This window comes from Linepithema humile, chromosome 6, assembly GCF_040581485.1.
Source record: "Linepithema humile isolate Giens D197 chromosome 6, Lhum_UNIL_v1.0, whole genome shotgun sequence".
NCBI lineage: Eukaryota > Metazoa > Arthropoda > Insecta > Hymenoptera > Formicidae > Linepithema > Linepithema humile.
In genome coordinates, this window is record NC_090133.1 from 17,495,084 (window position 1) to 17,516,960 (window position 21,877).

The 21,877-nt window shown below is 37.3% G+C and overlaps 1 protein-coding gene and 1 long non-coding RNA gene across 4 annotated transcripts in view; one reads left to right on the forward strand and one right to left on the reverse strand.

The window, feature by feature from the left end:
- LOC105674746 (uncharacterized) overlaps window positions 1–21,877 on the reverse strand; it is a 282,873-nt gene that overhangs the window by 223,913 nt on the left and 37,083 nt on the right. The window lies entirely within an intron of this gene.
- The window catches only part of LOC105674721 (dipeptidase 1-like), a 123,105-nt gene that overhangs the window by 91,842 nt on the left and 9,386 nt on the right, over window positions 1–21,877 (forward strand). For 2 of the 3 annotated variants that reach the window (XM_067357035.1, XM_067357036.1), the window contains exons 6-11: window positions 4,012–4,144; window positions 8,349–8,499; window positions 12,899–12,968; window positions 17,545–17,721; window positions 20,282–20,366; window positions 20,875–20,950. In XM_067357035.1, the coding sequence (XP_067213136.1) occupies window positions 4,012–4,144; window positions 8,349–8,499; window positions 12,899–12,968; window positions 17,545–17,721; window positions 20,282–20,366; window positions 20,875–20,950 (692 nt within the window). Of the gene's footprint in view, window positions 1–4,011; window positions 4,145–8,348; window positions 8,500–12,898; window positions 17,722–20,281; window positions 20,367–20,874; window positions 20,951–21,877 lie in introns of those variants that run through there. The other variant, XM_067357037.1, reaches the window with a different exon arrangement.

Genomic DNA, 21,877 nt, shown 5'->3' on the forward strand with positions numbered 1-21,877 from the left:
TATAACGTAACATTATTATTATTGCAATGTTTTCTCGACTCGATAATGGAAATGTGTAACTATCTTCATAGAATTTTAATTCAAAATCAACCGCAACATGCTTTATGAAATTCATGAAGTAATATAATAATACAGTTCCTAATGCCTATAACGTTATTGTTTATCTATCCTATGACATCCAGTTTAAAATTATAAATTGCGAAATAAAATGTTTTTGAAACAAACGTTAGTAGTCGTTGCAATTTTATTCTGTTTGAATCGAAATGCGCGTAAAGATCGTATTAGAACAAAAAAGAAACGTGCACCCGTCTCGCCCCTCCGCCTTTCGAGCTGCCGTGCAAAAAGTACGACGATAAAAGCGACGTAACGGAACAAGGAAATGCCACGTAATTCGCATGGGCGACTGTGTAGGGGCGCATTCGTAGCGGCAGTAAACCAGTTTTTCGGGTCGAGCCACTCAAACTTTGGCGGGCGCGCGCGAAGTGGACTTTATGTAGGTACGTAGATATCCTTAACAATGGCAATCCTGTTTTCGAACAAATTCCTCGCAGCGGGAGCGCGACGAAATTCCATTTCTTCTCAGTTCGTTGGGGCGCGCACAGGACGAAAACCAAGTTCCTACACGCCACCCATCCCCTTACCACGTCTTTCGTCGCGCCCCCATCGCCCCTTAGCTTCCAGCGAAAACGCGGAGAAAGCACCGTGACCGCGAAAAGATTGCCGAAGTTTGCAGCGAGAGAACCACGATAAAAGATAATCAGCGAGTCGAGAGCTTCATCCACAAAGTCGGCCGCGCTGGACTAGGAAACCTATTTCGCTCTTGTTTACCCCATACCGTACACCCTTACCACCTGTCTCTTTACGAGCTCCCCCTCAGCACGAAACACGGAAGCACGGCCGTTGACGCAAGCCGTTTCGGGCGCAAGAAAACGATTTTCTTGTAAGGAAAAGGCTGTTTCGAGAGAATACGAAACGAGAGAACTCTCATGGGTTGTGAGTGCACTTACGCGCGAAACGCATCGAAACCTTTGTTTTCGAGAGCTCTTCCACACATCGCGCCTTAGCAGACTTCGCCTTAGCAAAGAGAATATGTATTGTAATTTTCTCCACGCGGAATGATTATTTGCCAAGTTTTAGTAAATTTCACTAGAAACATATGTAAATTAGCGATTCTAGGTTAAATATTTGATGTAAAATCTGAAGCTGAAGACATAAGTCTGCGAAACATTTCATTCATTTGAAACAAAGATATTTTCATACGACTTGTAGGAAAATTTTCATAAGTAATATGACATTCCACACTTAGTTGACTTCTTTATGTCAGCAGCCAGCGCAACGTCACGAGAAACGCTCGGAGATGCAAATACACCGTTGCGTTCTTTCCAGCTACGACCATAAATTCAAGCATCCTGGCGTTTATTGGCGCAATTACGTCTGCAAGATTTGACGTTATTCCACGGCGCAACGACGAAGCAACTTCTACTTAATCCGCATCCGCGTTGTTTATCCTTCATCCGATTCGCGCTGACGCTCTCAAGATACGCTTTCTTCGATAAATACGTTTCCGCCCCGGATTTCTCGAAACGTTGCGCCGCTATCGAGCGGATATCCCGCTGGCAGCCGTCGCATGTTTTGAACCCCCCTCGTCAGTGTTATCTGCCTTCCTTCTGCAAGAAGGCACGTAGCTTTCCGGTCGGACGGCTTTATCTGGCGCACCTCCGCGATATCATTATTAACTGCGATTCGCTATGCGATCGTCCGCGCAGGACGCAGTGGGGGTAGAGTTATCCGGAAGATAGGAAACGTCAGATCCGATCCGTTCGCTGTATTCGCGACGCTAACTCCATCAGTTAGCGGCATCAGATTATTAGCATCCCCGTGCGTCTATTTCGCCGTGACGAATAACCCTCTATCGCGCGCATCTGCCGCGCGATGTACCGGAAAGATGTCTACACACGCGTCACGCGCATCCGCACTCGTGTAAATTACCGCGCAAAATACTGTGGATTATTTGGATTCACGTAGCCGTGAGAGCAATAAATCATACGCATTTAGGTTCTTGGATCCCACGAACGTCGAGTATTCATGACAATTTTCAATTCATCAAAAAGGAAATTATGTAATACACATATACTATAATATGCAATAATGTATGCAATATTATATAGAGCGTTCCAGACCAGTCACCCGTTAATAGCAGATTAAATATAATACCAATTAAAATGTGGGAGTCAAAAAATACAGCTAAATGCAGCTCTATTCGCAATTGAAGCAGAAATACACGTGGAACACGATTATAGCATCCACATCGGATGCAAACATCAAAAAGTCGCCCGTCAAACGCTGCGCGCATTGAGACTGTATTTTTCTGTGTCTCGATTTTCCTTTTATTTCAAAAGAGAATTTGTTTCAGTTGCATGACACTTCCGCCACTGTTCGTCACATGTCTTCCCTGCTTTTCTTCTCCCGTCCGTATCTGTCTCCATCTACGTCCTTCCCTTTCCGCCTCTCGCGACGCGTTTCCCCATCCATGTCGTCATGCGATTAGTATAATAACGTTGACGTCGGGAAAGGGCCGCGCAACGCGCGAGAATCGAGGATGCCAATCGCGTTAGACTACACCCGGAACCGAAATTCAATATTTACGCCAGCGCGCGGCAACTCGGCGCTAATTAGACCGCCGAGTAATTGGTAACGCTAGCTCTCTCAAAGCCGAGAGAGCGCGGTGAAATTCGGGCCGAATGCTGTACACCCGCAACTAGCTGCGCTGCGTGCTGCGCGCCTTCCCCCGTCAACACGGGACGATATTGACGTTCGATTACCCGACGTCGCACGTCGGATGCTTGGCCGAACCAGGGAATTCAACGTTCGCTGAACACCAAGCGTTCGCTGAACGCGAGCATTTAACTCGACGTCTCGGCGTCTACGCCGGATAGATGAAGGACTCGGGTTATGTAGATCACCATATTACAGTAAGCAAATATTAAAGCCGATACATTATAACTTCGGCGAGATCGGATCTCGAAAAATATATCTCACGGCTATTTAATCGCCAAAGAAAATGAGAGCTCGCATATCTAAATATTTTAATTTTAGCAAACTACTATTTTTTTCTTAACATTCTAAATCTAAATTTTTACATATATGTTCTTCTTTCACTATAAATAGAAAATTCTAAAAAAAACTGCTCAATGACTATTAGATAGATTTTCTATTCCTAACTAATTATAATAATTTAACATGCCAAACATGTGAGATTTCCGATTCGAATATTATATTATCGTAATGGACAAACGTAGTATGTGCCAAACATAAGTAGAATCGTATCAATATTTAATGGAATATTGGAAAATAGAATATGGAATTTCTCTTGTTGACAAAATACCTCGTGGGAGGATCTTTTTCGCGTTATTAAACATGTACACGGTGCGAAAATAAAGTCCGGATTGTTTAACATAAAGTGTTAATCAAACACTTATCGCGCAGGGGCAATCGCAAAGCGTTGCAAACAATTACGGACGTGACTGTATTACGACACTCTAATACGAAATCACGTGATATCAGAGTCACGCGAATATACGCGCACTTAGTAATCCTTCGTTTAGAATTCTCTAACGCGATGCTTTACGATGGCTGTTAAAATGTCCAACACGAATATATGTTTTCACGCACATATATTTCCTCCATTAAAAACGTTTTTTCTTCTTAAATATTTGTAAAATCTGTAATATTTGATTTAACTAATTTATATCGATATTTTAGTTACAAATTATCTGTTCTATTCTCTGCAATTGCTCGTCTTTTCTCTCTTTTGCCTTTTCCGTCACTCCAAAAAATATTTTGGATCAATCAGCCATGTGTTTATAAAAAAAAATTAAGCCAAATGTTGTTTTACAGATTTAAGATCTAATATGTTCTTGTGATGTTTTTAATAATTGTTCAGAAAATGTTCGAGAATAGTAATCGGTCATTTTCGAATAATCTAATAATACAATACGTTTTTTTTTACAGTTTTGGTCCGCCTACGTTCCTTGCGGTGCCGCTCAGTTAAACGCAGTTCAACTATCGTTGGAACAGATCGATGTAATTCGTCGACTCGCCGAAATGAATGCTCAACACTTAACCCTGGTTACCTCCGTCAAAGGTAAGTGCATATTATATATTAAGACTAATATCCAACACTTCTATAATCTATTGTCGTAATTATCACAAAATATTAATAATATTATTTGGGGACAATGCGATATGCATTAATTAAATAGATGTAAAAAATGAGAAACCGATTAAACAGAAGCACAATGCTAAAACGCATATAGATTTGATTTCTGAAGTATTAAACTAAAAAAATAAATTCTCGTTATGTCTTCCAACAATTCAGTTTACTCGAGGAGAACCTATTGTCAATGAAAAAGAATTCTCGTGACCGTCGTATTACGTTATTAAATGTAACACGTTAACCACCGGTATCAATAGATATGAGAGCGGGCGGTCTCAGAGAAAGTTTCTCATCGGGACGACTCGAGAGGATAAAGGACCGCTATTAATTGCTCGACTTCTCCAAAGTTGAAGAGGAAAGTCGTTATTGGATTCGATTCGATAGCATAACTTCGTGTTGTGGAAGATTTATCGTCAGTGGACAAAAGTATTAAGCTATCAGGCGCGCCATAATCGCAAACGTTCTTACTGATTCATGAGACAACAGAGATCCGAGACTTCACAGTGTTCGATGTGACGAGGTAATTAAAAGAGCCCTGTTCAAGATAGAGTGCTTGTCGGATCTTTGAAAGATCATTATTCCTTATCGGTTCAAGATAATCTTGACAAGCTGATATTAAATAATGTATTATTTCCACATTATCAATACTGTTCAGCGCAATAATCACCATAAATCGTCTTAATTTTTGAAAAAAAAAAACTTGTTAGAAATCAGTGTCAAAAGTTTATCAATGCAACAAAAGGTTAAAAAAAAATGCAAAATGTCGAATGCAAAGTTTTTTGTTTCGCTAACGTCCATTAGCGCTGTTAAATCTATATTTTTAACGAAAACTGATTTGCCGTTCAAAATTGATGGACCAATCTATCGTCTATCAACGAAAAGTTGTGGAATGTTGGTAAAATCGACTAATGGAGAATAAATTTGATCAATATGCAATAGCTACTTTTATGATATATATTGGAAAAAAAAGAGAAAAAAGGGCGCCAAGGCACCACCAGCACTAAAGTAAGGAACAAACTGCGCACACAAGCTGAAAGAAAAGAAAATGCCAAGTAGAAGAGGGTAGCGAGAAAGATACACGTGAAAGCTTGTGAAACTTTTTGCGACAAGTAACTCGCCTCGGAAACCCGACTGCCATTTTCATAAGCTCGTTGAAATCGAATCGAGGTCGCGCGCGCGAGAAGAGGATAAGAATATAACACTCTGCGCAAGATTCTGCAAATGTTCCATAAATAACCGATCCAAAAAAATAATTACGTCTGAGCACTATACACCGAGTACTGAAAAACATAAGCTTTTTCAAACGAATACATAATTACCTTTTCATTATTAAAATTTTTATAAAATACTCATTTACAAAATCGTTTAACACCAAAAATTAATCGGCTTCAGAAAACTTAATTAAAATATTTAATGTTAAAAGGTAAAAAGTCTAGGCAGCGTGTTCTTTAATTAATTTCTCGGTGAACAAAAATCTCACCCTTCTGCAACTGAATTTGAACACCTGTGCAAATGAATAGTCGATTTGATGTATTGTGTGCTCGAAATCAAGTTACGCACATCATTGAAATATGGAAGGGGAATGAAGGGCGAGCGAAGAAATATGGGACTGGCACTGCCTCGCAACGAAAGTCTCGCAATGGAACTTACCGCGAGTAACCCGGTCCGGAAAGCTGTCAGCCATTTTCATAAGCTCGAGAAACTTCGCCAAGTGGGAAGTGGAAAGGAGGTCGCGGCACGAAGAAGGCAAAAGGTGGAAAAGCCAGCGGCTCGTGCATGCAAACCTGCCTCACAATGGCGTCTGGCTAGTCAAAACCGCAATTCGGATATTCACTGCACCACTAAATTTTGCAAAATCGATACAAGAAAAAGTGCTATTAATTAATAACTAACAAGAACAGGCACAAACTATAATTTCTCTATATATAAAAAAATATACTAACGCAAAAAACACATCATTAAAAAGTTGGCGAGAAACGCACTATCGAATACGATTAAAAATCGGATCAAAAAGTAAAATTGTTGTTAATAATAAATTAATTAATTGGCAAAAATACCAATAATCAATGCAAAATAATTATACAATTATGTTAAATAAAATTGAATATTAAATTTTTGTTTAGTAAGAACTCTTTCCTTCTTCATATTATATTTTAACATTTATTAAACATAAATTGTTTGATTCGCAAAACTCCTATGTGTTATTATATACCGCACGCGGAAAAGACTCACCGCGAAATACAGCAAATAATAAGAAAAACGAAATTCTCATTAAAGCAAAGAAGAGTATTCATTTAAATTTGTTTTATTTTTCGGGAGAAGCAAGCTGCTTCCGAAGCTACTCCGGTTCAAAGCAACAAAGGCGGAGAACAGTTACAAAAGGAGATTACCAGCTTTTTAATTGTCGAGATCAGTGGCGCGTTTCTCAAAAGATAGCATACGGCTTTCTTGTATCGAGATAAAAGGTATTAAATCCTATTAAATGTTGTAAAATGCTTAAGCTTAGCATGATCTTGTATGATAAAAGCGTAAATCAAGCAAGCGCATAAAAAGTTCAGATTAACACAATAATTTATTCCATAGATATTCTTTAAAATTATTCAATTTTGTTTTTATCACATATTCATCATTTTTATGCACCAAATATCCCATTATATTAATTGGCAAACACTGCGACTGAATATTATATAACAGATATTTTCAATAATAAAGATAAAAAAATATATAAATGTACTAATTGTCATAAAACAAAGCATATTACGATAAAATAAAAGATGAAAATCAAAACTAATTTTAATGAATTATCCCATATTCTTGAAGTTAAAAGTTTATCCAACTATCGCGATCCGCAAATCTAATATCACAATTATATTAATCAATGTATCAGTAGCAATAATCCACTTTGCACATGGCTGTGCAAAAAAATAAATAGAATATTAAACAACGCGAATTTAATAATGAGAAGTACAGCGTAAGAACTTTTATTGCCGAACGAATGGAAAGCAACAGGACGATAAAAGTTTACGAGTCCGACGAATCTGTCATTAATCCTCGAGTTACAGATATACACTGGATATATGTATATATACATACTGTTGATACCACAGCAAAACGGACTTTAAATCCAGGATATGTAGTTAAATAAATAACTCACACGGATCGACATATTTGATGTAAAGTACGATAAATCAGCCAGCTTAATACCCCGCCGCCGTCTCGATGCAGTCTAAAAGTTTCAATGAGCCGATCGACAGCACTCTTGAAAGTACTTCCGAAAGCGGATCTAAAAGCCGATTTTTACCGATCTTTTCATTCACTCTCAACCCGCTCGAAGCGACCGATTTCCCGAGATTTCATCCGATCTCTTCACCCTGGCGAAGGTCGTAAATAATATATGAGCACCATAATTCCTCGATCTCGGAGCCCCGCTTAATTTCATAAAGTGTCACTTTAATCTTGCCCGGGAAAAAAAGGGAGAATTGTAAAACTCGCGTCGACGAAGACACGACGAAAAAATGGACGAAACTTCGCTGATTCACAGAAGGAGCGTAATTCGGCCGAGAGCAAAGTTCACCGAAGATGATTTGAAGTTCCGCGAGAGGATAACTCGTGTACTTAGGTGTTTCCCGAGGTTCAAATATTCTCAGTTTCGCAAGTTCATCATGAATAGCACTGCTACAGTTTTTAGTGTGTTTATGATGTTAAATTGTTAGAAAACGTGATAAACTTCTTACGACTCTGAGATAATTATGTAAGATAAAGAATATAAAGTAACACCGCGCAACAATAATAAGACTATAATATACGCAATATTAAAGTTATTGTAAAATATTATTAACAAAATTAATTTCTTTATATGAATTCTTATTAAACAATATATATGTATATTTTATGATTTAATCAGAAAAAATTTTTTAAACGACTATTATAATTCATGAGAAAGAGAGAGAGAGAAAAAAAGATAACAAGAGAAGAGAAGAATAATGGCAGTAATATGTTATTCATCAAATAGCTTTTCTTTTAAAAATGTGCTCACTATCTATCGTCAATAATATAAATTTGGTGTAAATTGTAACACTAAAAAAATACAAAAGTAATAAATCATTGCTAAGGATTTATGACATGTGTGTAGGTCTCATCGAGGCGCATAGAGAAGGCAAAATCGCAAGTCTAATCGGAGTGGAAGGCGGTCATTCCCTAGGGAACTCTTTGGGTGTTCTCAGGACGTTTTATGGTCTGGGGGCGCGATATCTTACTCTGACACATGCGTGCGACACTTCCTGGTGAGTATGAATTACGAGTATACTGGAAACTTGCTTGAATAATTCACTTATCGCAATTTAAAGTTCAACAAGAACCAACGGACATATGATTATGGGACAAAAAAATAAAATATTAAGTGTGAGGCTTCATTATGATAATGGAATTTACCTCTCGACAAACAAAATTATTTTCCTACCAAAAAATAACTCTATTTATCAAAACTGAAGTAATAATAAAAAGCTAACAATGTGCTAAAAAGCTAACCATTTTATAATATTTTTAAATTAAAACAAAAAAGAAACTGAATAATCTTTTGAGTTATGTTATTCTAAAACAATCTCACAACCATATATGTATAAAGATTTATCGCATAAATTTAGTCAAAAAAATAATTTCATAAAAAAATTTATTAACCGTTAAAATATTGATTTATTATGAAATGCATTTTAGAGTGATTTTCCAAACTATGTTGCTCACAGCGATGTATGGTTCATTAAAGTTAGGAAGGTTGCACTCTCTCATGCACGAGATCAAGATTCTGCAGGGTGTTTCGTTTTTTCGGTATCGTTCTTGTCGCGTTTCCTCTTACCACGCGCTCAAGAAGTTTCCCCGTGTACAAGCCACTCGTTCATCGAGCATCCGGTTTTTTTTTGCTCAAGACTCGTTGTGCTTCGTATCACGATCCACTCTTAGAGGCAAACCAATTCCACGGTTGATCGGCTTAACCGAGAACCGAAGTAACCTGAAATCTGGACGCTTGGAAGTTCTTTTCAGTAATTTCGGAAGCACCCCCAAAGCCGCCGCTTATTTCCTGGCGCACCCAAAAAAGAAACTTACAATGAAAGAAGAGCTTTGTTTCGTGAAGAGAAAGAGAGAAGAATAGCACCTTTTATCAAAAAGATCCACCTCATTGTACAGAAGTCAACTTTCTCAATTTCGTTTCCATAATCCGCTACTATAAAGACATTTCTTTGAATTGTTCTCGCTTTGATTTTTAATTTAATTTGACATTGGCTTCATCTGACATTGTTCGCTTCGATCTACGATATCATTTATTTTTTCTCTAAAGATTTATATAGTGAATTGGCCTTCAGAAGGAACTCAAAATAAACTTATCCAACTTTATAATTTGGACATTTAATTAACACTTCAATAAACTTGCGTGAATTTTTTTAGTATGTTAACGTTACCTAATAAAACGTGGAAAAAGTAAACCCACGAGTCCCGTCTTCAATTGTACATTACGATTTTAAAACATCATACACTAATCCTTTTTTGCAATACGTCGAAACGAGATAAAAAAATTATTTGGTTTTCGTGGTATGACCAGAACTTAAAAATATAAAGTTGCGAAATTTATTATTATACATACTCGCTCAGCTTTTCTGGATCGACCGAGGCTGCGAGAGAAACAATGTCGGAATACAGAAGAGCTTTTCTTCCTCCACCTCAAACATCGATCCTTAACCCGAGGTTTATGCATCCCCTGATGCCGAGTGCCGCGTGGAGTTGTAAATAAAGTCCCCGCTTTTATGCATCGTTCGATCCGAAGCCACGTGACCCGCGACGAGTAACGTTTCCGCGGAAAATCCGTTATTTGCGAGTTGCAAGTTACGCGAGCCATAAAACAGAACTACACGCGCGCGAAACAGCGACATTCGACTCCCATGTGATTCCACGCTCGTTTAATTAACACGAAGCCACGGCCACTTACAAATCTGTCGAAAGGAAATTTTATTCGTCGCCAGTTGAAATAATTTCTCCGGCAAACTTTTCCATCTTTTTAAACTTCACAAAACCGTTACCTATTTTAGCAATCATTGAATTCATAATTGGAAAATTCAAAATAATCAAAAATTTGGAACATTGTTTTTTTTTCTTACAAAGCTGAGAAACTATTATTAGCTAAATTCAAAAATATGTTTCTTGCAATGCAGTTGTAGTATCTTTTTTATATTTTCAACTTTTATTTTTTCCAATGTATTTCTTTTATGAGTCGAATTTGAAAAAACGTCAATCGCGTTCTTTCGATACCCATCAAATACATACTGCATTGCTAACAAGAACGAGGGAAATCCTGCTCGAATCCCGTAATCATCTACCTCCATATGTCCTGTCGTGCGAAATAAGATTTACAATTTGAAGAACGCCGCTAGACGCTTCGGGATGTAAATTACAACGGTGACCGTCGATATCACTAACTCAAACACTGCTTTAAGGTCGAGGTATTATACGACAATGGGCACCGACCTGGTTCGCTGTGCTCTTTCCGAACCTCGCCTGCTTTATGTCTCCCTCGACGCCGCGACGCTTACCGCAGTAAATAAGAATCGAAGTCACGTCGTCCTCCCCCCGCTCTTCCGTGCAAATCTCTTCTCAGATAGTACATATTTTTCTCTTCTGACCCCTCTAATTTACGCCGATGTCGTTTCACGGCATACACGGCAAGAAACTTTTCTAGGCATCAGATCAAGTTCTCCCAAATTGGGAAAGAAACAATTAAATAAATGTATTACTAAGTAAATAGCACAGATATCGAAATTATAAAATGTAAAATCGCATAATAACTCATTAAAAATTGAAAAAGTTGATTTTTTACAATTTATCTCTCCTTGTAATTTCTTTAAAGAAAATCTCTCTATACTCAAGAATATCCAACAGCAAAAAAAACCTCATACTAAATAATGACGTATAATTCTCTCAACAAGAATCAAATACACATAATAACAGTAGCTACACGAATACAAACAAAGGGAACAAATAATTTAGAGCCATTTAGAAGAGTGTTCACCTATGAGAGTGCAGCCTACAATATAGAGAGAACATTCGAAGAAAACTCGTCGTAAAAATGCGGTTTCATTTCTGCGGCCTGAGATTTCCGGCATCCATGAGGAAAAGCGCGCTTTTATTGGAACAATATCCGAATTGCTTTCGGACGTGTACCCGGGGCTTAATGTTAGCCTTTGACCCTATTTTCTCTCTTCTTCTATCGTCTCCTTTCGTTTCAGTCGCGTGCCCTACCTCTTTCTCCCCGGAGACGCGAGATTGTCGACCCGATTGAATTTTCTACAGTTCTAGATGATGCCGAATCATCTCTGGCGTTTCCACGTCGTCTGGGAAAGAGAATCGACTGTGGAGAATTCGACTGTGGATTCTCAATACCGTTCACGCCTTCATATCTCTTGTTTTTTAACGTTCAAACTTTTATTCTGGTGTGCATTTTATCATTCATCAACGAACAGATATAACGTAAAATATACATATTCTGCCCGTAATCGGAAAATATCTTAATAGCTTCTTTGATGAATTTAAAAGCGTACTTTGCTTCACAAAAATTAGAGTTGCACAGATGTTTAATAATGAAAAATAAGCATCAAGAGTAAATAAATAACAAGATACTACATCTCAATTAATTATAAACGGTATTTACTTTAAGAGAAATTTACTGTGTAAAATATTACTAAGATATTTATCAAGAAAGATGAATAAGAGAGAGCTATAAAAAATTAAATACACACATATCTCTCACAGAATTTTTATTAATAGAACATCAAATTTATATTCAACAAAAATCTGTTGTCAAAATTACATTTCAAAATGATCAAATAATATTTTGTAGATTAATCACTTTACATTTGCAATTTTGAAATACACCTTCCAAACAAATATTATTTAAAAATTCTTTAAAAGTCCTCACCAATCAGAATTAAAAATGTAAAAGTTTAATTTAGAATTTCGGTATTTTTAAATTTCAATATCGCTTGTGTGATAATGCAAAACAGAAGAGTTTAAGTGCCATAGATGATTATAGAAATAAACAATGCAAATAATCAATATGTAAAAAGAATAATGCATTAAGCATTCAGAATTAGCAACTAAAATCAATATTAATATCCTATGCAAAAAAAAAAATAAAGCACTAAAACGCTAAAATTTTACATTAAATGAAAAATACTTCATATACTGTCAAAGTAATACGGGATTTTAAAATTTAATATCGTCATCCTCACATCGAGCTGCGGACATAAATTTTTTAAAGAAACACATTATATGTCCTTTATTAATCTATACACATACTTTTGTAAGAAATTCGAAAAGAAAAATAAAATACAATTTATTTTTCTAATCAAATATATATTTCTACCAATTTATCACTGTATCCATTTTTTTACCGGCATACCGCATTTTTACTGTCGTATACTGCAATTTTTTAATTTTTTATTTTAGTTGATCATGACAAATATATCCGCATAGTAAATATGTACCTACAGCTAACCTGATACTTTAGAAAATATTCCCTCCAAGCTCGTCCGAAATTCGTCCGAAGGGAGAGAAAGCAAACGCAAGCACGCAATGCAACCACTGGATTTTCGCGGCAAGAGATGCAAACCGACATTCTAACAGACATTTTCTTGGCAGGGCAGTCTGTTCTGTTGGCGAGACGAACAACACTCAGGACTCCACGCCGGGCCTCAGCGAATTTGGGAAAGTGAGTCAACATTTACATTGTACGCTCCGCTGCGGATTTACCTTTTTTCGGCGAACGGAGAAATATCGCGTTCGCAAAAAAATGCCCGCGTGTACATATACGCTTCCGAAAGAGCTTCCGTTTTACGACCACGGATGGAATTACATGCGACATGTTGGAAAAATAATACCGCAGACTTCCGGCCAAGATGCGAGCCGGTGAAACAACCACGGACGACAGTTCAGTTTATAATTTTGCTGTAAATTTCGCATGTTGCATAATGCAAGTATTGCATTATAATGTTTACAGCTTTTTTTGTATAAATACAAAGTTTCCTTGGAGAGGAAATAATAATATCAGCATGGAATACCAGAGCGGTAAACCACGGACCAAAATTTGTAAACTAATTCCATAATAGCCATAATATATATATATATATAACATAATTCCCAGTATAATAACATAATAATAGTCTATTAAATTACGATGCTTGAGATATAATCTGAAGTGATTTCTTATTGTATATATATATATATTATCGATATATATTAATATTGGATATGCAGATTATATGTCAAGTAATTTCAGTTCTTTCGAAATAAAAAATTTTTTAAATTTAACGCATATATCATTAGTTAAAGGTTATCGGATATCATATAAAATGGTCTTGGTGTACTGATGAAATAATACTCGCTAATTCCTGCTTATACCTCCAGCTTGTACGTTAAAATTTCCCTACGGCTACACCCCATCTGGAATATCTAAATAAATGAGATGTCATAATGCACATTACACGAGGGACATTCCCAATTTTTGTGGCGGGATTTAGATCGCAGCTTCACCATCTCGATGGCTCGAATTATTTTTCCACGACATAACCGGGAAAATGATCGTCAACGAACGCGCGACCGATCGCGTCCGACCTACATTCCGTTTATCACTCCCGTCGCTCCGCCGCGTTCATAAAATTATATCTCGACCCACTTTCGCGCACGGAATTCGTCGAGGGATTTCGAGCGTTAACGCACGGGTTCGACGATTTCGCCAGGGCGAATTTCTGCCGTTTTGGCATTTCGCGCGAATCCCGAAATCCGTTCGAAAAACCAAAAGAAACGAATTCTCTCCGCACACGATCGTTTCGCATCGATTGAGTTTTTGTTGAAATTCCTAGTCTCGCGGTAACGGCAGCTTTTGATTAAAAAAAAAAAAGAAAAAAGAAAAGAAAGTAAAAGAGAAGCTTAATGGAAGAAACAGATAGGAGGAGAAAAAGAAGGAGGAAGTAGAAAGACGGACGAGGAAAGCGCGTGAGAACGTAAATCAAACGAGCCACCTCCGTTATCTCGCAACCCCTTGCAACAGCTAAATCTCGCATTAATAAATGACAGGTCTTCTGAAGAAAAATTCTATGCGCGACGCTAAATGTTCCATGGTTTGTCAGTGACGTTTGCCTCATGAAACACTAAATAGATACGTCAACTACTCAAAATTTGACGACAATTAAGAGTCTTAAACAAATTTCACCGTAATGTACTCGAATATTTTAAATTTTAATTGCTTTCATTTATTATATATATTTGTCTGCTCTTATATTTTCTACATTTATTATTTCATAAAATTATTTATATGTGTATAATAATTTACTTGTCAAGTCAAAGACTGGAAACTTAATAAACATTTCTCGTTTATATCTCTCTATATTCGTAAAAAATTATAGAAAAGCAATAAAGCAATAATGTATGGTCAAATTGTTCGAATAAATTAATTTAAAAAAAGAATATTATATCCATGAGACAATATCAAGACGTTTTCCGTTTTGTTTGCTACGTGCAACGAAAGTCGCATTGCCTGACTTGTCGCAGTATACCGCTGACTACATATATTGAAACACCGACGGAGTACAGAAGTGTTATTGCGCGGCACCAGCATTTGCCGCGAAATTCCGATAATCTGCAAGTGCCGAAGGTAATATCATCCGGTCTGTGATACCGGGAAATATTTTTATCGGGCACAATAGTCTATTTCGTACGAGTTAGTCTGCTTTTAAACAAAAACCGAATGATTTGAAGAAGACCTTTTGCTCTCGTGTTACATCCGAAATAAAAAAAAAGCAAACCTTTGCAGTTGCGTGTGAAACATGATAAGATGAAAATTAAAGCGCATAAAAAATGTTAACAATTGGTCAGAATTGAAAGCAATATCGATACAACTTACTATTTCTTACGTACGGTATATCTATACATCAATATCCAAGTGTATATCGAAAGTGTCTGTTTGTATTCAGTGATATGTTTTGGGGGAAACGCATTTTGCATGCCGTTTCAAAGGGAAATGTCGCGACGCTACGGCTCGTTCGGAAAGACAAACGGAATTATCTGAAAATTCTTCGTGTTCATACAATTCGGTGCGCTCCATAACACGACTCCCGTCGTTGTAAATACCGACATGCATTTCCGGTAATGGACAGGCGTACATCCGAGCGAAGTGAGTTCGCCAGATGTGCGTGTGTTAGTGCACAAACACTGCAATTCGACGGACGTTTTTGCTCTTTACCCCCTTGTTCCTTTGGCCTGTTATTTCTATTGAACGACCCATATTTTCCGGCGCCGTTCACCAGGTGCGCGAGTATGACACGAGCGCGCACGTCACGCACGCAAGCACGCACGCACGCAGGCATTCTGAATCACCGTTAAAGTGACGCGGTGATGTATCGCGGAATTATGGCGATGGCTCGCGGCGTTATATTTGTCACAGTTTCAACGCGGGCTTGATTTTATTGCGGCTTTTGGATGTGACGATTAGTTTCGCCTAGTCTCGTCGCATCCGATATCCCCAGCAACAGGCATCGGATTACATGCGAAAATTCACCGTTTCGCCCGCTCCGGAATACGGATAACTGTGAAATCGATTTCCCTTTTTTGATTCTCGCAAGAATTGGCACGTAATACTGAACGTGATATTGGCAATATACGATGCAATTAATTTAAAAAATTCATACAGCTAAGCGATTAATCGAGAGATTATAACGAGTATTACTTATAAACGGGAATCAAATAATATCCTTCACTAATTTCTTCTAATAACTTTTCTAAAAACTCTTTGTACGATAAAGTTTCGCAGCTGTTTACCTGTTGATTTTAACTGTCAACGATTTAATTTGATAATTTATACGTTTCTGTTGTACTTTGCATGCGAGCGACGTTTTTCCCCTGTTGATTTGTTAATGCTGTTAATAAGAAATCGTCCTGCGTCACGTAATCGTTCGTCTCACTGAAACGACGCGCATCAGAACGTCTCTCACCGCAAAAACAATGCGCGTCGTTTCTGCCATCGACGCACGAGACTTGCATCATTCGGATGAAATCGTGCGCGCCGAGAAAAGCGAGCTACATATACCCTCACCCTTAAAGCCGGAAAAACGAGACCATTGTGATTCGTTCTTCCACCCACCTCCCTCAGTTTCCTTTTCCGCTCGCGTCGACAGGGCTGTCTTTATCGAAATTTGCCCGCGATTCTTGTAGAAAATTTATAGGAACATACGAACAACCCGTGATCTGTAAAATTCTTGATTAAATATTAAATAATAAGAAATATCAACAAAAAATTATCATTTTTCAATTAACGATATTCAGCAATTTTATACCAGCGGGTTCTCCCGTGGCCACGAATCTCTTTTTTCGTACAATTAATTAGAATTATTCTAATTAAAGAGCCGAAAAGTAAAAATACACAAAATAACGAAAAGAAATAATCAATTTTTCCATATCTTGCCAGTTGGCTGTTATTTTCGGCAAGTCTACACTAAGCTAATTAAATAATTCGGTGATTAGTCACAAGTGATAGGTCAAAATACGAAAAACTGACCGGAATCCATGCATCGATTTATACGCTGAAACTCGCAATGTTTCAAAGTTAGATTTACTCCATTTTCAAGATAAACAGTTCAAGTAAAGATTAAGTTTATCGAAGCAGAAGGCCGCAAATATACCGAGCTCGACCCTGCGCATCGACCTACCGCCAATACGTCGAAAGCTTTTTTCCGCCATCGTATGATGGAATGGGCGGTTGCTTGCATTCCCGACTAATGTTCGCTAGCTGAAACGCCGACGTTTCCTTCGTTTCTCATGCTATTTTTCTCTCATCCTTACCGATCGATCCCCTTCTATGTGTTTTTGTGTCATAATAGAGGCACCTCGTCCCAGACCCATTGCCTTATCCGGCATTCCAGTTTAATCACCCCAGTCTTAACAGATGCTTATGATACTTCGATCGTTTCGATACTATACTTTCGTTATTGAATACTTTAATATCATTATCCTTTTAGAAAGGAACCGATATCTAAAATGCAACAATGAATAGAAAAAGTATCGACTAAATTTTAAAACGCTAACATTTTTCCCAACTTTGTTCATTTATTTTTGGTTTTAGTTTCCTACGTTAGCTTTTATCTGGATTGTAGTTTAGCTTTCACAGAGAAATTACACGATTTAATATAACAGCGTAGATTTAATCCCTTCAATTCAGTTAAATCTAGTTTCACGTTATAACTCGTCTATTTGTTTATATAAGATAGACTCTAACGCGCTTCATTATTTTACAGGCAGTTGTCAGGGAATTGAACAGGTTGGGCATGCTGGTCGACCTCTCGCATGTCTCAACAAGAACGATGAGGGCGGCCCTGCAGACGACGAGGGCGCCGGTGATCTTCTCGCACAGCGCTGCCAGGGCGCTATGCAATTCTACTAGAAACGTGCCGGACGACGTGCTCAGAAATCTGGTGAGTTTTCCACGTCGCGTAGGCAGGAATATGTGAAATGCAATCGGCCGAGTACACATACAAGAAAAAAAAAAGAAAAGAGAAAAACGAATTGAGGGTTCGGTTACTTCGTTGTGCTACTGCTGCTGCTGCTGCTATTGCTGCATCACGCACTTTCCGCAGAAATAGGTAACCCGCCAAGCGTAACATGCCGTCGCGAAAAAGCGTTACGTCGGCTGCAATATGCAGGCGGATTTATTTATTTATTTATTCGAGTCTCTCGGTAGCGCGCGCGCGCGCGCGCGCCGGTCAGTTAGAAAACACTACAGAGTATACGAGCACTCGCGCACGGGAAACGAATGAATATTTCTCTGTTACGAGCTACAAACGATGGGATACAGAAATCAAAGCGCGCTCGTACGTTCTCAAAAATATTTAAATCGGCGCGCATAAAAGTTTCTCACCGCCACGGTGGAAGCCTTTGTTACGCGCGTCGCGGTTCAACCACGGCGAATTATTTGATTCCGGATTGATATTTATTTGTACCGCAAACTAATCATGTCGATGAATCTCGGTTGCGACGAGTTGGTATGAGCGTGCGACAACTGACCGCAAAATCGCGATACATTATACGCATATTTGAAAAACAGAATAAATAAAAAAATTGACAACATAAGAGATACATTTACGAATACTGTTTACGGCACAAAAAAGCTTTAATAAAAATTTACTGAAATTATACTATAATTAATTTTGAACTAATTAATTAATGAAAATTGCGGTTAAAAAGTTATAATAAAAAAATAAAAGTATATATAATATTGTATAAAGTATAATATAATAAAGTTCATGAAAATATAAGAACATACATGCCAAAATATATATTGTCGAATTATTTTTTATAATCTTTCGAGTGTATGAAAAGGAAAATAAAAAAAAATGCGAATGCAAAACGAAAGTAGTACGAGCTGTGCCGGTGATTAAACGCAAGTTTTATCGACAGGTCTGATATCTGGAAGTGAGATGCGTAACGTCGAAATTAAATTTGTAGAGTACAAGCGAAGCGAAGCCAGCCGCGTGCAAATCGAACGCGATAGGAGAGTAGTTTGTAATCCACGAAGTTGTAAAATGCGCACGGATTCGGTGCGAGCGTGCAAGAACGCGGGATCTATATTAGCAAACACACAAAGTATCGAGCGTGCGAATTGTTCGAGTTCAAATAATGAGATAATAGCGAACTATTCGCAATCGACGGAACGTGGTTCGTAGGAGATATGTCAAAACGATTCCGAGTAGCGCGGCATCCGGAAACAACGCGCCAAAATAGCGCGAGTGTGTGTTAGAAGTTTGGAGCTTAATCCGTGTTATTATCGGTAATTCTGCACACCTACCCACCAACCAGCGGTTGGCGCTAATCCAATTGGCGCTAATCTCGTCCTCTCAACCAGCACCGAAATTTTTCCTCAACAATTAAATTCGCGGGAAGCATAAACGCGGTATAATAATTGACGTCTCATTAATCGCGTAACAGTTGGCCGAGCGAGGACTTAAACGCGACGCTTCATTAAAATTTCATTCCATTCCCATGCCATATTCTCGCCCGTCAATTAACGATTGACGAACTGACGATGAGCTCTTGCAAAGTTCTAAGTTAGAGAAATTAAATTCATCTTATTATCAATTAACTCGGCACTTGGAACATTTCGTGTAAATTTATAAGCTATTAAAAGGATTCTGACTTGCTTTTTAACAGATATGATTTTCTCAAATAATATAAATTATTTTAAAAATATTTCATTTATTCATGGAACCATTATTCTCTCCATCATGATAATGTTTTAGAGAAATGTATATATTTAATTACAAAAACAATTCAAATAAAATAATAATTAACTTGTTCTTAAAAAATTATATCTTTCACAAATTTTCTTCGTTTTTGAAACACACCAACTAATAAGATAATACGCGTAAAAAATGGTTAATTGCTTCCAAGAAAAAAGGAAGTTATTAATTAATTAACCAACGTTTTCCGCGACTTCTTAAAGTCATTCTAACATCTCCGAACTTTACTTCCGCAGACGATCAATATTCCCTTAATTATACTCGCAGAACGAGAGGATGAGTAACAGCGATCTAAGCCGGATGGCTTGTCCGGTAACGTATTATTAACCGCGCGCTGTCCTGCTGCTCTAATTAACATTGCCCATGTTTAAGCGAGATTGGGTATGGAATAGATAACTGTGTTCTTTGAAATAATTTTCTCGATAGCATCCCTTAAAAGTGGTGGTAAGAAAAATAAATTGATGAAATAAAAATTAGCGCTCCTCATATTTTTAAATTGTTCTTTTGACAGTATCTATTGTAATAATTATATACTTATAGTTTTTAATTTTCTAAGATGCTATTTCGAATAATATTTATTTATAGCATTATATTCACGAATATACTTTAGTAGTCAAAATAATTTACAGTTTGACTTTACTGCAAATGCACAATGTCACTATAATATTTTCATATCATTGGTTTAAGTGTCGAGAAAAATACGATCGCCACGTGTATGATTTAATGCATCTGTTCGCAGGCAAAGAATGGCGGAGTGGCGATGGTCCCTTTTTATACCTACTTCATAACATGCAACAGCACCGCTACCATAAAAGACGTTATTGGTACGTACAACGCTATACGTGGTGCTGTATTAAGCTTTGTGAACGAATTGTACCATATCGATATTGCATGCGACAAACGCAATTACCATACTTATCGTATTTTGCATCAAAAGACTTCTCCCGTTACAAATTTCATTTTTTACAAACTCTTAAAAATAAATTCGTTCAATATTCCTCAAACGCGGAAGACCTCTATTTTAATTTTGCAAAAATTACCAATTTATCTTGCTCATCCGGGAATATATATTTGCTTCCATTTTAATGCTCGCAAATATTTAAGAAGTTCATTGTCATGATAATAACAACATATTTTATCTTACCCATGCATGCATGACAATCTCATAAGCGCGCTACCTCATAACCGCTTTATTCCCTAGTCACATTTCAGTCCCACGGGTACAAAAAAAAAAAAGAAAAACCCAGCGCATGCATGTAAATATTTATAATAAAATATTTTTGACGCCGCCGCATACTACGACGAAATGATTAAAGCCATATACTGTTTCAGCGCACATCAATCATATTCGAAAGGTGGCGGGGATCGATCACGTCGGGATCGGAGCGGGTTTCGACGGGATAAATTTGTAATTATATTTTCGCTATTTTCACGCGAGAGGCAGAGACATTCTGAGAGACTGCACTGTCATTTAATTAATTTAGCCGAGTTCGATAACATTTACGCGATTAATCTCGCCAAATGATGCAAATCTCAATGAATTCTGTACCTTCGCGTAAATATGTATTTAACCCACTTGAGCAGTTCCACTTTTACAACACTCAGTGTAATTGCTTCGCTTGTTTTGAAAAGGGTATGAGTCCCGGGAGGTTAATTTTACGGGGGGTGCAAGAAACAATGCCGAAGGAACTGCTTTTGTTCCTCACAGCCATGAAACTTTCACAGAGTACCTCTGATAGTTCTCGTAATGCATAGTGAAATATATCGTTGTTAACGTAATTTTCCGTGATTTTTTTTTATCATGACACTCCTTTCAAAACTTACTCTAATTTAAAGTTTAATGTGGTTTGTAATACTTTATTACATTAGACACAATAAAAAGTATAATTTACATTTATATTAGCGAAATATTGCCATAAAAGCATCTAAATACATTATTAAAGGCACAGGTTTTATAACGATGTTTAAACTTACATTGTATAATGCTTGATTTAATTTCGCTGTACAGCAAACTAATTATACCAAGTCAACATTTTAATACTTAAGTTTGGTGCTTAATTACAGGAATAATTAGATTGATTAGAATACTGGTCGCGAATACTTGTGTATATTTGCAATAATACGTGAAAGCATCTCGATTGAGAATGCAATACGTAAGCTAGAAATATCGAAAATTTGTTTTATACCATTAAATATTAACTCTTGATTTAACTAAAAATGTAACTCACACCATTTTCAAAATAAACAAATCAATTGTTCGATTATATAACATAGTTAGTATTCTTGCAAAAATAAAAAGATAACGCGTCAGACGCAGCAATCGCGTGAACTCATC